Below are 14,519 nucleotides of genomic sequence, written 5' to 3'. Positions count from 1 at the left end.
AAAAAAAAAAAAAAAAAAAAAAAAAAAAAAAAAAAAAAAAAAAACAGTAGAACAAATCAATGAAACCAGGAGCTGGTTCTTTGAAAATATCAATAAAATTGATAAATTTCTAGCCAGATTTATCAAGAAAAAAGAGAAAGGACTCAAATAAAATCATAAATGAGAGAGGAGAAATAACCAATACCACAAAAATACAAATAATTAGAAGATAATGTTATGAAAAATTATATGCCAACAAATTGGACAACCTAGAAGAAATAGATAAATTCCTAGAAACATAAACTAGCAAAACTGAAACAGGAAGAAATAGGAAATAACCAGCAAAGAAGCTAAATCAGTAATTGAGAAAGTCCCAACAAATAAAAGTTCAGGACCAGATGACTTGACAGGCAAATTCTGCCAAACATTTAAGAAGAGTTAATACCTATTCTTCTCAAACTATTCCAAAAAAAAAAAGAAAAAGAAGGAAAACTTCCAAATTAAATCCATGAGGCCAGCATTATCTTGATACCAAACTGGATAAGGACACCACAAAAAAAAAAAGAGAACTACAGGCCAGTATCTTTGATAAATATAGATGCAAAAATCCTCAATAAAATACTAGCAAACTGAACCCAACAATACATTAAAAGAAATCATCCCAATAAGTGGGATTTATTCCTGGGTTGCAAGGGTGGTTCAGTATTCACAGATCAATCAATGTGATACATCACAACCATAAGAGAAAAGGTATGAACCATATGATCATTTTAATAGATGCAGAAAAAACATTTGACAATGTACGACATCCATTCATGATAAAATCCTTCAACAAAGTAGGTTTAGAGGGAACATATCTCAGCATAATAAAAGCCATCTATGAAAAACCCACAGCTCACACCATCCTCAATGGGGAAAACTGAGAGCCTTTCACCTAAGGTCAGGAAAAAGTCAAGGATGTCCATTCTTACCACTTTTATTCAACATAGTACTGGCAGTCCTAGCCACGGCAATCAGACAACAAAAAGAAATAAAAGGCATCCAAACTGGTAAAGAAGTAAAACTTCCATTATTTGCAGATGACACGATACTGTGTATAGAAAACTCAAAACACACCAAAAATCTGCTAGAACTGATAAACGATAAACTTTCAGTAAAGTGTCAGAATACAAAATTTTTGTACAGAAATCTGTTGCATTTCTATACACCAATCATGGAGCAACAGAAAAAGAAATTAGGGAATGTATCCCATTTACAATTGCACCAAAAGTAATAAGATACCTAGAAATGAACCCAACCAAAGAGATGAAAGACCTATACTCTGAAAACTGTAAAACACAAAAATTGAAGATGACACAAAGAAATGGAAAGACATTCATGCTCATGAATCAGAAGAACAAATATTCTTAAAATGTCTATACTGCCCACAGCAATCTATACATTTAACGTAATCCCTATCAAAGTACCAACAGTATTTTTCATAGAGCTAGAATAAACAATCCTAGAATTTCTATGGGACCACAAAAGACCCTGAATAGCCAAAGCAATTTTGAAAAAGAAAAGCAAAGCTGGAGGCATTACAATTCTGGACTTCAAGTTATGTTACAAAGCTGTAGTAATCAAAACAGTATGATACCAGCAAAAAATAGACACATAGATCAATGGAACAAATAGAAAAACCAAAAATGAACCCACAACTATATGGTTAACTAATCTTCAACAAAGCCGGAAAGAATATCCATTGGGGAAAGGACAGTCTCCTCAACAAATGGTGTTGGGAAAAGTGGACAGCAACATGCAAAAGAAAGAACCTGGACCACTTTCTTACACCATATACAAAAATAAATTCCAAATAGATTAAAGACTTAAATGTGAGGCCTAAAACCATAAAAATCCTCCAAGAGAACACAGGCAGTAACCTCTTTGACACTGGCTGTAGCAACTTCTTTCTAGATATGTCTCCTGAAGCAAGGTGAACAAAAGCAAAAATACAGTATTGGGACTACGTGAAAATAGTTTATGTATAGTGAAGGAAACAATCAACAAAACTAAAGGCAGCCTATAGGATGGGAGAAGATATTTGCAAATGACATATTTAATAAAAGGTTGGTATCCATATTACATATATAAAGAATTTATAAAACTCAACACCCAAAAAACAAATAGCCCTATTAAAAAAATGGGCAGAAGACATGAACAGACATTTCTCCAAAGAAGACATACCGATAGCCAACAGACACATGAAAAAATGTTCATCATCACTTACCATCAGGGAAATCCAAATCAAAACCTCAATGAGATATCACCTCCCACCTATCAGAATGGCTAAAATCAATAACGCAAAAAACAACAGGTGTTGGTGAGGATGTGGAGAAAAAGGAACACTGGTGCACTGTTGGTGGGAATGCAAACTGGTGCAGCCACTGTGGAAAACAGTATAGAGGTTCCTCAAAAAGTTAAAAATAAGATCTATCAGTCGCACTACCGGGTGTTTACTCAAAGAACACAAGAACACCAAGTTACACTAATTCAAAGGGATACATGCACACTGATGTTTACAGCAGCATTATTTATAATAGCCAAGATATGGAAACAGCCAAGTGTCCATTGATTGATGAATGGATAAAGAAGATGTGGTGTATATACACAATGGAATATTACTCACCTGTAAGAAAGAATGAAATCTCACCATTTGCAATGACATGGATGAAGCTAGAGAGTATAATGCTAAGTGAAAGAAGTCAGAGAAAGACAAATACCCTATGATTTCACTCATATGTGGTATTTAAGAAACAAAACAAATAAGCAATGGGAAAAAGAGAGAGAGAAACCAAGAAACAGATTCTTAACTCTAGAGAGTTAAGATTGGTTTACCACGGGGGGGGGGCGGGGTGGTGAAACAGGTGATGGGGATTAAGGAGGCCGTTTATTGTGATGAAGACAGTGATGTATGGAACTGTTGAATCACTATATCGTACACCCTAAACTAATATAACACTGTATATTAACTGGATTTAAAAACTTAAAAAAAAATAAGACCCTCTAAAATGAATACTACTTCACCAGTAGTTTGTTAAACAGTCATTTTAAACACCAGAATCATTCACCTTGGAAGAGCAGATGAAAGGAAAGCATCAACCTACTCTTTATGTGGTTTCACTTTGGCAGATAATTTACACACTGCTCCCCCAACCTGGCCCCATAGGCCATACAGGGGCACAGAAATGCAGCTTTTCTCATGAGAACTTACAGAAGCATAGAGCTTTCAGCAAATTGCCCAAAATTACTACAAATTTAATACATCAAATTGCTTAAGTATACCTTTTAAGTATTAAGTGAATAAAGCTATTCTTAACGCTGATGAAGGGTCACAGACATTTAAGGTTAATCCTTGAATTAATCCAATGCAGCAATCTACCTTTGAAAAAACCTCACTTCCTTAGATGCCCTTAAATCAAAGATTGTTTTTCCCCTAGGAGCCCAATTTTGTCACCTTGTTAAGTTGCTTTTGATGCATCTTGCTTGGTAGCACCTGATACTATGCATCTCTCTCTTTTTAAGCTTAGCCCTTTGTAAACTGGTAACCACAGAGGCATTTGATTGAAACATTCTGAACCAGCAGAAGGACTGAGATCAAGAAAAAATGCTTCCAACACCCCTTCTTGCCTCTCCCCTCTGCCCACCTCCATCCTTCTCCAAGGAAAAATGATTATGATGACAGGCTGGTTGGTGCCCCTCAGGGACTATTTTCAACAACTTTCCTGGATACTCAAGGGCTGAGATCCAGCTGAGGAATCTTTTTTGTCTTTCTGCTGTGTTGCATCTTTCAACAATGTATTAGATTCAGTATAAGGGGTATTGGTTACCTAGATAAATGCAGAGTATGCTTTTACTTCTCCCTGGATTTTCTTTCTTTCCCCCCTTAAGACCTCACAGTAGGATCCTCTTTCTTCCTTTTGCCTTATGCTATCTGAAACCATGTCCCGCAATGATTATGACATAAGCCGCCCTGCCACATTATTCTTTTACTGTAACTGAATACCAGTCTAGACTGTTGAGATGTTCCATACAGTTTAATGTTTAGAAATGGCTAATGGTCCTTTTACTTGCCATGTCTTACAGTAGCTCTGAAGCTTTAGTTGCTTCATTGTCTCCATGTAAGAGGTGAAGAAACCAAAGGATAATTTGAGTTCCTTCTCTTTCTCTCCACCATGAACGTGACAATGCAGCCAGTGCTAAAACCCTAGCTGGGAAGATTCCAGTGTATTGCACAAGCCTACAGAGCTTCCTATGGCCTTAAAAAGAAAATGAGAGAAGGCATCATACTTTCTGTTCAATCCATCTTCTTTCCTAAGGGTGTAAGTTACAGTAACTTTCATTAAATGTTGTGGCTAAGCCTTGACCATGTTTGTTTTTATTGCTAGCCTTCGTTTGCCCCAAAGGAGCTTGCATTTGGGCTGCATTTAGCTACAAATAACAGAGAGTCTGATTAAGACTTTTTAAAGGTGTGTGTTTGTTTATTTTGCCTTGGCTTATTTGTTTTGGTCTCACATAACAAAATGTCCACAGGTGGATGGTTGCTGGTATTAGTTCTGCAGTTCTGTGAGCTCTTCAATTTTCTTGGTCTTTTTCACATGCATTTTGGCCGCAGGAAAATGTTGGCTGCTAAGGCTTTAACTATCTCATCTTCATTTAGGCAGAAGGAAGGAGAAGGGCAAAGGGTAAAGAGCCCTGCCAGCCAAGTCTGCACCTTTTTATTAGGAAAAGCCAAAGCTTTATTTGAAGCTCCGCCCAGCTGACTTCCACTTAGTTATTGGGTTGAACTATGTTACACGGTCAGCCCTGGCAAGGTTGGAGAGGAAGTTGAGGGTCATGGTAAGGGGTTGGCTCATCCAGTCAGCAGTTCTGCCACAGAACCCTACCTCCTACTTGACATTTCACATCTACCTTGGAATTTTTATAAATCCCCATATTTCATGTGGTCTTTTTTTTTTTTAAACAGCCTTATTGAGATATAATTCATATACCATTTACCCATTTAAAGTATACAATTCAATAGGGTTTTTTTTTCTGTTTATTTTTTAAAGACACCCTTTGAGCTTGTAGCTTCTGGGTTTATCCAAAAGAGTAAATATAATAATTGTATTTTATATTATTCTCAGCTTCAAAAATGTCTGTAAATAAAAAGCCTGTTATCTGCCTACTGGATAATTCTGATCCAAAACAAGCAGAATTACTCATTATATATGTTTGACTTCTTAGTCATGAAGTTTATCTCTTGAAAAACACTTCACTTTTTGTTACAAACTGTTGCTGATTTTCTGTAACTGGTCTTCATGCTTTACCACCATAATGACAGTGGATGCACCAAATGAAATTGGAGAGGCAGGGCAAGATCCCAGGTACCTTCTAATACATCAAAAGGTGAATAAATTTTATTTGGTGTGGTTTTACTCTAGTTATCTAGTTCGGATATTTTATCATATCTGAATTCTTGTTAAAATCGGCAGTCCATACAGAGTCTGTTAACCAGACATACTTAACTAACCAAAGCACCTACTTAACCTAACCAAGTTATAGAGAATTGACTTTTCTTCTGTACCTATCACATTCTCACATCAGAACTTCACTGCATATCCATGTTATTTTGTAGTGGCAGACGGATTATGTCAAAAGTCCTGCTAGAAATAATTTTTTAAGTCTTTAAAAGATCCGGACTCCTATCCATCTGTCCTAAATAAAATGATACATTAAAAGATCTCTGACTTTCAAAGGGGATGTTGGGCAGTAGCTGCCCTAGCACCTCCAATTTTTTCCCTCCTCTGAGTTTTTGGAATGTGGTATTTTGTTTCGTAGGATTATAGTGAGTGTTTCTGGCTTTGGGCTGATGAATGGATAAAGAAAATGTTGTGTGTGTGTGTGCGTGCGCGCTGATGAATGTGATAACGAATATGTGGTGTATATACACACATGCACACATACCTGTATATACATACACACACAATGGAATATTACTCAGCCATAAAAAGAATGAAATCTTGCCATTTGCAATGACGTGGATCAGGCTAGAGAGTGTTATGCTAACCAAAATAAGTCAGTCAGAGAAAGACAAATACCATGTGGCTTTGGAACACTTGAAATAAGAAGTACAATCAGTCAGAGGGTGATGATAGTAATACTATGATTTTAGATCTTGGGAGAAGAAACTCAAATAGCCTCTGCTTTTCCTGCCACTATTTCTTCACTCCTCCCCAAAATGCTGGTCATGGTCAAAGCATTTAGTTTTTTTCCAGGAAAGATGCTGATCATATTGGTGAGTTTGTAGGACTGAGAGTGGGCCACAGTTCAATGGAATCATTTCTTGTGTCTCTGGTCTCCCACTGGGCCCTAAGTGGTATGGGCCAGGACTAATTCTGTTAGAATGATGTCCTGCCTTCCCTCCTTGTCCCAACCTCTCCCAGTCTTCTCCTCACTCCTTTTCTCTCTTCTGCCCTCACAACAAAATGGTAAGCATAGCCATCCTTTTGTCCTTGGGCACTCTTACTTCCTCTTTTATCTTTTAGGGCAGCTGGGGTAAGGTAAGGTAAGCCTCAGCTCAGGGACAGTTCAGTGCCTGACAGCAGAAGCCAATGATCTCTTACCCGCTCACTCTGTTTCGGTGGTATTGTTGGGTTGATCCTTTCTAAAATTGTAGTGGTAAGAACCAAGAATAAGTTTTGGGTGTTGAAGAAGAGACAAGGCAGGCCACCTGGCTTGCTTTGGTTGAAATTGTTGAGGCATAACCAACTCGGGAATAGGGAGTACTCCATGTCTTACGCCTTTTGCATAAGAGTTTTGGGCCAAAAGTTCCACTAGTGATCACGTATCCCTTCTCACTTGCTTCTCACTTGCTGGGACTCTCTTTGGCATATACAAGAACCTTGTGGGGAAGGGTAGTTGTGGTCTAGGCTAATAAGATTTTATTCCTAAGTCCCTTAGGCATCTACCTTTTAATGTCCTCTGATGCCTAATGCAAACCTTTCTCAAATCTTTTCTTGATATCTAATCTTCTATATTCATTTCTTCCTGGAGGTTAAAAAAATAATAAAGCATCTATAATCAAATAGTATCTTTATTAGGAAGTTTATAGTAGCACTGTTAGAAACAGATAAGTATAGTCTATAGAGAATTGCCTGAGAGTTGGTGGTAAATCTGATAAATAATATCCTTTTGATAACAGCCTTCTTGATTGAACAGGTAAATGTCATGATTGTGTTCACCATAGTGAGATTTTAGCTGTATATGTTAGACTCACAGAAAAAGTAGAGAATTCATGGAGATTGGTTCGAACTATTTGGGAAGAACATGTTAAACAGAGTCATCCCTTCAAAATTGGTTTCATTAAAAGATTCCAAATGAAAAGCTCTGTTAGCACACCAAACACTTTACAGTTTTTATTGTTCTGTGGTCATAGACTGCCCCGGTCAGCTATCTTGTAAGATGCTTTTTATACTCACAGTAGACAGAGCTGGAGAGATAGCAAGGGGATAGATCCATACATATCTATTTTCTCCTGGTGACCAATAAACAACAACACTGTCTGCCTAATTAGTGTGGTTTCATCTGTGGTGTCATCTTCCCCTATAACTGATACATTATTTTACTGCTGTCATATTAACCACCCTATCAGCGACTCTATAACTTCCGTGTGCACGTATTGGTTATTGACTTTAAACATCCCTGCAACTTCTTCGCTTTATCCTACTATTTCCATGCCACTTGGAGAGTGGTGGTCAGTACTGACCGTCCTGTTTGCACATATCTTCAGTTTGAGGATGTGGCTCCTGGACACTTCATCAGTTCAGGGAGAGGGTTTGGAAATGGTTTTCAGATTTTTATTTTTAATGGGAGCTTTTTTTTTGGGGGGGGGGTCTCGTTTCCTTTCTTGTTCTTTTACCCTTAGGAGAAATACCAGAAATTTGGGGTGAAAGGCAAGCCAAGAATTGTCAGTACGGTTGTCACAGAACAAAGACAGGACTATAGCAGAATCGAAAAACTCCACGTGGAATTTGCTATATGAAAATCTGTTGAAACACTTTCAACAGAAGAAAGAGATTTTAGACATTTCTAGGCTAAACTCTGCCTTGGTTTAAACTATACCTTTATTTCTTGCCTTGGTGCCATAACTCTTTACTGCTCAATAAGAACAGCTCTAGTTTTCTGCCTGTTCCTGGCGCCAGCAAACTTTTTCTGGAAAGGGCCAGGTAGTGGATATTTTAGACTTTGTAAGCCATAGTCTCTGTCACAACTGCTCAGCTGCTGACTGGGCATGGCTGTGTTCCAATAAAACTTTATTTACAAAAATAGGCAGCCACGGGCCACAGTTTATCTGTGCTTAATCTATCCAGTTCCTTTCCTCACTAACAGCTCTGGTCCATACAGGTGGGAGCGAAGAATTAGGGAAGCCCCTTTGCCTTTTATAGCTTCAAACAATGTGAGTAATAATACTTATAAGCCTGTTATCAAGAGACATGAATATTAATATCACTGTTTAGTTGGGAGTCAACATGCACACCACGACTCAGTGGTTTTTCCTACCATGTGTGTAGGAGGTGAGCCTTGGGGGCTGACACAAGGAGAGGCTGATGAGAAAGCCTGGCGATGAGACTTCATCCCCAACTCTGACCCTGGCAGAGCAGTTTTACTTTCATCTTTACTTTCATCTGTCATGGAGATTGAGGTTCTTCTAAGATGTTGTCTGTGAAGGGGTTCTGCTACCAAAGAACATTTTTAAAAATATTTGTTTACCTTTTTTTTTTTTTTACAATTAGTAAAGGATGCTAATTGTATCTACTAAAAGATATCTAATACTAATAGATACTTTCTAAGAAGTACCAAAGGATTTATTGTGTACTACTTTGTGATTATAGAAAAAAAAAACATTAAAATAAAAGGAACCACAAATCAAAATTAAAATTCATCTCCCTGTCTTCTCCTACCCCACACCCCATTAAACAGATTATAAATCTGCGAGTATAGGGTTCCAAGACCGAGGCAGAGTTGAGACCCCTGTCTCCCATCTGCCACCACTGCTTCTGGTTATACCGTATTGCTTCGGAATGTCCTTGTGTCCATCAGAGGCAGTGGGAGAGTCACTGGAGCTTTTCCTGCTCCAAATAGACTGAGAAGATCATTTGACCCAGAATGCCACTTGAGGCCACACTGTTTTCCTCTTCCTTGCTCACATTCCTTCTTCCTTTGAGCTACCAGGAGCCCCCAAGCACCTGAATGCCCAATTTCCAGGGTACAAACTGTGCCAAGAGCTGGACTAATTCCAGCACCAGCCTCTTTGGAAGTTATCCCAGATCTGTCTCCCAGCCTCTGGCACCTAAACATCGTCAGCTAGGTAATTGTTGGTCATCTGAAGAGCATTAGTTACAACAGTATCACGTGTGACTCAGACAGGCTGTCTTAGCCAGTCTCCTTCTGCCTCTCAACTTGATTATCAATGTTGACTATTGGGATTTGGTGCCAGAGTGGGAAGATACTTAGAAATCTGAGATCTCGCTACCTTGGGTATGATTTCTTCCCTGGCTTGTAAGAGTTGTTCATCTTTTCTGCCTGTACATTTCTGAAGGTGAGTCAGGGCAGTGATATAGCAAGTGAGGTGTGTGTGTGTGTGTGTGTGTGTGTGTGTGTGTGTGTTCACGTGCATGTACGTGAACATGCATACATTGGGTGCCTGCGTGGTATGAGGACTATGCTCTCAGGATGTCCGTGTATATCCTATCAGCCAAAATAAAAAGAAAGTAAAAAGGGGGTTCGAGGGTTATGGGGCAGAAGGGAGATAAATGTTTGTTGTTCTTGGTGAGGAAGCACAGGCCAGATCAACAAAAGAAACCATTTAATTCGCAGAGTGCAATGTTCTAATGCATCCTTATGCTGTGTTTGAGTCACAATGGCAAGGTATGGCTACAGCAGGCCTTCGACAGATTATGAGTGATTTATTCATCCCTGCCTCCTTCACTCAGATTTTCTCCTTTCAGCCATCCAATATCCATCATCAGAAAGCCCAGTTTCTATACAGGAGTTTACCCTGGTAGCTTGCCTGGAATACATTTTGAAGGATTAGTGTCCATGGCATGGAGACTGGCCCCTGTGCTCGGTACACTCTGGTGAATATTCATGTTGGCACCCGGGAGGGTTATTTCTAAAAGGGTAGTTCCTACAGAATGCATTCTAAAGAGGGAGTATTTTTCCCATCTGATGATCCTTCAACCAAACAAATGTGGGAGGGAGGGGAAGCTGTTCTGCAATGCTGGTGAGTATTTATGAGACAGAAAACTGCATTCTTCCATCTCCTGCAGCAGTGGGGGGCACCTTGGCCCCTCTGAATTCGGAGCCTTTGCCCGGGCCTCCCACCCTGGGGAAAACAGTATAGGCAATTCCAGGAAAAAAAAAAAAAAAATGTCAAATGCCTGTTTAGCCTTTGGTCCTGTAACCCACACGAGTTTGATTTGATTACAGCTGTTTAGCAGTTAGAAAAGTTAGAGTTATTAATGTTCAGCTGAAAATGTTTGAGTTAAAACTTATCATCCCAGCTTTGAAGACCTGGATCAAGAAACCTGTACTGAGTGGCCAATGATCAAAAGAATTCTACTGAAAAACATAATTAGCCATTTTTTCCTCTAGCCATTACAAAAAATTCTATAAAATCTTGCTTTTTTTTCCTTAATTCTTGCCATTCTTCAAAAGCTTTATCACATAGTTACATATTAAATTAATTAATTATCTTTTGTTTATAAGAACTTGTCATAGTTAGGATTCTCACTTTTATGTAGTGGTAGAGATGCCACTATTATTATTCTCACTAATGTGGTCTTTATTTTAATGGTAAGTCATGTACTACACGGAGGATTATGATTTGTCAGACACCTCAGACTTCAAATAGAATAATCTGCTTCAGTGTTTTAATTTTATAGCACTTGCAACTTATACAGTTTTATTTTTTCTGCTTCAGAGTCTAGTTTTTTTGTTTTTTTTTTTTTCATGTGAAAGCCTTCACAGAAGAATTTCGTGAAGGAAGTTCATTAGAGAAGGGACTGAAAGGGAGGAAATTTAGACCAGGTGAGTATGAGAAAAGAGTGCAGACAAGCATCTGATCGTGCAGGGCCGAGGAGGATAAATACTAGAGTTGGGAATACGACGGAGGGGGCAGTGACTTAGCAGAGAGGGGACATGAAAGAGGAACAAGCAGTGGCTAACACAGCTGGTACAGCTGACGGCAGATGAGGGCCTGTATTGGACGGGCAAGTGCTTTCAAATCATTTTCGTCAAGAGCCCAGGACTTTATAGATTGGGCCCTGTGGGGAAAAGAAGCTGATTCAAAGCTGGAGCAAAGGTTGAAGCCCAGATCTGATTTGGGTGAAAAGGTCAGGCTGGTAAAAAAAAAAGAGAGACATAGGAAAATAGTACTGGCTGTGTTAAGAGAGACCAGTGGAAAGATTTGGTGAGAACAAAAATAAAGAGATTACCTGCCTGAATAGGAAGATTTTTGCCTTATTGCTCAGCCCTGCTGGAACGTTCTCTCGGCTGTAATATTCAGAGTCAAGCCTTCCCCACCTTTGTTTTGCCTCTCCATTCTCTCCCTTTATCACCAGGTTGAGGTAATACAAAGATCTACCTGTAGCTAAATTGTGAGTTCTCCCACAGACACAGATTCCTGTGAAAACTTGACCTAAGGGAATAGAAAGGAGCCGTGGAGCTTATTAAATTTCTCTTTGGCTCTGCTTCTTGGAGCTTTGTAGGCTGTGTGCATGTGGACACATACTAGCATGTGGTCAGAGGAGGGGCAGGAGAAAAAGCTCAAGAGAAGAAATAGCAGTGAGCATTAATGTACTTCATAAATTTTCTCTTTTTTCAAAAAATTTTTTTAATGTTTATTTATTTTTGAGGCAGAGAGAGACAGCATGAGTGGAGTAGGGGTAGAGAGAGAGAGGGAAACACAGAATCTGAAGCAGGCTCCAGGCTCTGAGCTGTCAGCACAGAGCCTGACGCGGGGCTCGAACTCACGAGCTGTGAGATCATGACCTGAGCCGAAGTCAGACGCTTAACCGACTGAGCCACCCAGGTGCCCCTTCATAAATTATCTCTTAAGTGAGACCCTGCAAAATGGAGTGGGAGTGGAGGACTGACTAGGGGGGTGTTTCAGCTTGAAAAGTAATTTAATGGAGCATTAAAAGATGGAGCTACCTGGGTTTTGTGCGAAAGGGGATTTATCTGTAGTTCCCTGTCTTCTCTCCATCATCCTCTCCTGTCCTGTTCCCCGTAGCTCCTTTACTTCAACTCAGTAGAGCTTATGACATGCCCGGGACCATGGGGAATACCAAGACATTAGCCATGCATGATCCCTGCACTCTCAAAGCATGGTCAGGGTGGTTCCTCTTGGCCAGACTTGTTCTGAAAGTTAAAGGAGGGGCCTTTGGATGGTGTCATACAGGGAACCTGGAGCCAGGTGACACTTTACTCCCCTACCTGTTGGATGAAGACTCACACTGGGGCCATCTTATTTTACAGGGGTCATAAAAGTGAGTTAAAATCCAGTGAGTCAGATCCCTAACACACAGCTGGTAGATCAGTGAGCTCTGAGCTCTTAAACATGCCAGCACCTTCTCACCCTTCGAATAATTTCATAGAATTGGGTGCAGGGAACAGAAATGCTCTCACAAATGGATATTGTCCTCAGCCATTAACGGAAGAAACCAATTTTTGCCTTTTTAAATCACAACAGCCTTTCCTAGCAAATGCCCCTAAAAGTGAGCTGGACTTGATATGTAGGGAGCCAAGCCCTGTGGTCTGGGTGGGGCCTCTCTGTTTCTACCTCTTGCACAATCCTTTTCCAACCTGTTGGTGGGCCAAATTGCACCCATGTCACTGATGTTATATGTGCGTCATGATGAAGAAGCTGCTGGGATCAAGGAAGACGGCCTTGCTGCCGAGAGGGACATTGATGATGCCAAATTTAAACACAGGGAAAGATCTGTGAAAGCTGCACCCCTGCTCAATGTGTCACTGCCGAAAAGGTCTACAACATAATGAGACTTCACCTTGTAAAATATAACAAGACCATGTGAAATGGCTCCCTATGGTTTTGATGCCAACGTCCTGCTTCAGGAAGGGACTGTATTGGAAAGAGGCACCTTGAAAAGTAGACGAAAACTGCTTTTCTTCTTAAGGGCTGTTTGGCCTGGACAAGATTTTCTCACATGTCCACACTGAGAGCATAAAATGAAAGAATTTCTGTCAAATTGGACTGTGTGGTATGGAATCTAGATTATAAGTCTAGGCCAAACCTTATTTATTAATAAAGGGTTTGCCAAGTGATTGAGTCAAATCTGTGAAAGATTGCTTGGGCAGTGTTTGGCCCCTGTAAGAAAATTAACCAAGTAACTTAGAAGAATAGATTTGCATTAAAAGCAGGAAATGTGCTGATTATAAGTTGTGGGTTTTTTCCAAATGTGATAATGCATGCAAAAACATTTTGAAGCCAGTGAGGTCTGTGTGAATGTGAGGTGGGATTATGATTAGTCTATCACTGTTCGTTCCAGCCTTGGTGTTTGTTGAACGTTGCAGAGGCAGCCATGCTGCCTTGTATGTTATCACCTAAAACTTGAAATTAAAAACTTAATCCCGCCAGGGAGTGAAATGATAGTCTCAATTAGCTGTTAAAAGTCAGGAGTTTTGTACTGTCTCAAACTCCTGGAAAGTTTTGTCCCGTCCCGCTATCCATATAGCCCTATCCTGCGGGCATGTTCTCCGTCAGCATTTCTCTACTGCCATAGAATTTACCTGGAATGTAGGATTTGTAGGAGAGAAAGCCCCTTCTTTTATTCCTTCCCTTCTCAGTAAACCAGCCTGCACGGTGAAGCCCGAGTGTATGCTTTGCCCCATCTCCTCACTTTTTTTTCATCCTGGGGCTTCAGTGACTAAATGCAGAAACTGCATATGCCAGACGACCGAGCGCTTGCACCTGTCTTTTCCCTCACCAGCTGCAAGAGAATCTTGTTAGCCAGTGCCATTATTTCTTCCTCTGTTGGAGAAACCGCCCTCTGTGTCCAAGACATGGGCAATTCCGCGGTTGCAGACAGTGCGTAGGCTCTCTGATGCCCTGTGACTAACACATCTCCCAAGATCCCCTTCCGTCTGGTGAGCAGCCTGTCTCCCTCCTCCTGCTGTCAGAAGAAGGCGGGTGTCCCCTTCGCCCTGAAAGGCTGTAGGGCCCCTGTGGTGGCCGCTCCTTGGGGGTTCTCATGTCTGGAATCTGCAGGGCAACCACCTGCTCTGCCTCCCGCACTTTCCATCAAACGTTGTTACTTGGCTCCAGTCTCCTGCTGAGAATCTCATTTTGGGCTCGTGGTCCTCCAGCAGCTCGTCTCAGCTCGACCTTGCTCTTCACCTGCAGAGGAAGCTGCGTGACTGAGCCCTGTGACAGCCCACAGTGAGGGTCTCTCTCATCTGTGGGAAAATTCCAGTTTCTCCCCTAGGAAAGTACTCTTCCTCCG

General features: G+C 40.4%; 1 protein-coding gene across 4 annotated transcripts in view; it reads left to right on the top strand.

Moving 5' to 3' along the window:
- BTBD9 (BTB domain containing 9) overlaps positions 1–14,519 on the top strand; it is a 417,923-nt gene that overhangs the window by 317,331 nt on the left and 86,073 nt on the right. Inside the window, exon 10 of one of the 4 annotated variants that reach the window (XM_040473395.1) lies at positions 11,017–11,445. The exons of the other annotated variants lie outside the window; for them this stretch is intronic. Coding sequence (XP_040329329.1) covers positions 11,017–11,038 — 22 coding nt within the window. The 3' untranslated portion in view covers positions 11,039–11,445. Of the gene's footprint in view, positions 1–11,016; positions 11,446–14,519 lie in introns of those variants that run through there. 4 annotated transcript variants of the gene reach the window in all.

This window comes from Herpailurus yagouaroundi, unplaced genomic scaffold (genome assembly GCF_014898765.1).
Source record: "Herpailurus yagouaroundi ecotype Mexico unplaced genomic scaffold, PumYag 139, whole genome shotgun sequence".
Classification (NCBI taxonomy): Eukaryota; Metazoa; Chordata; class Mammalia; order Carnivora; family Felidae; genus Herpailurus; species Herpailurus yagouaroundi.
Note: the sequence above shows the minus strand (reverse complement) of the source record. Positions and strands in the feature narration are given on the sequence as shown.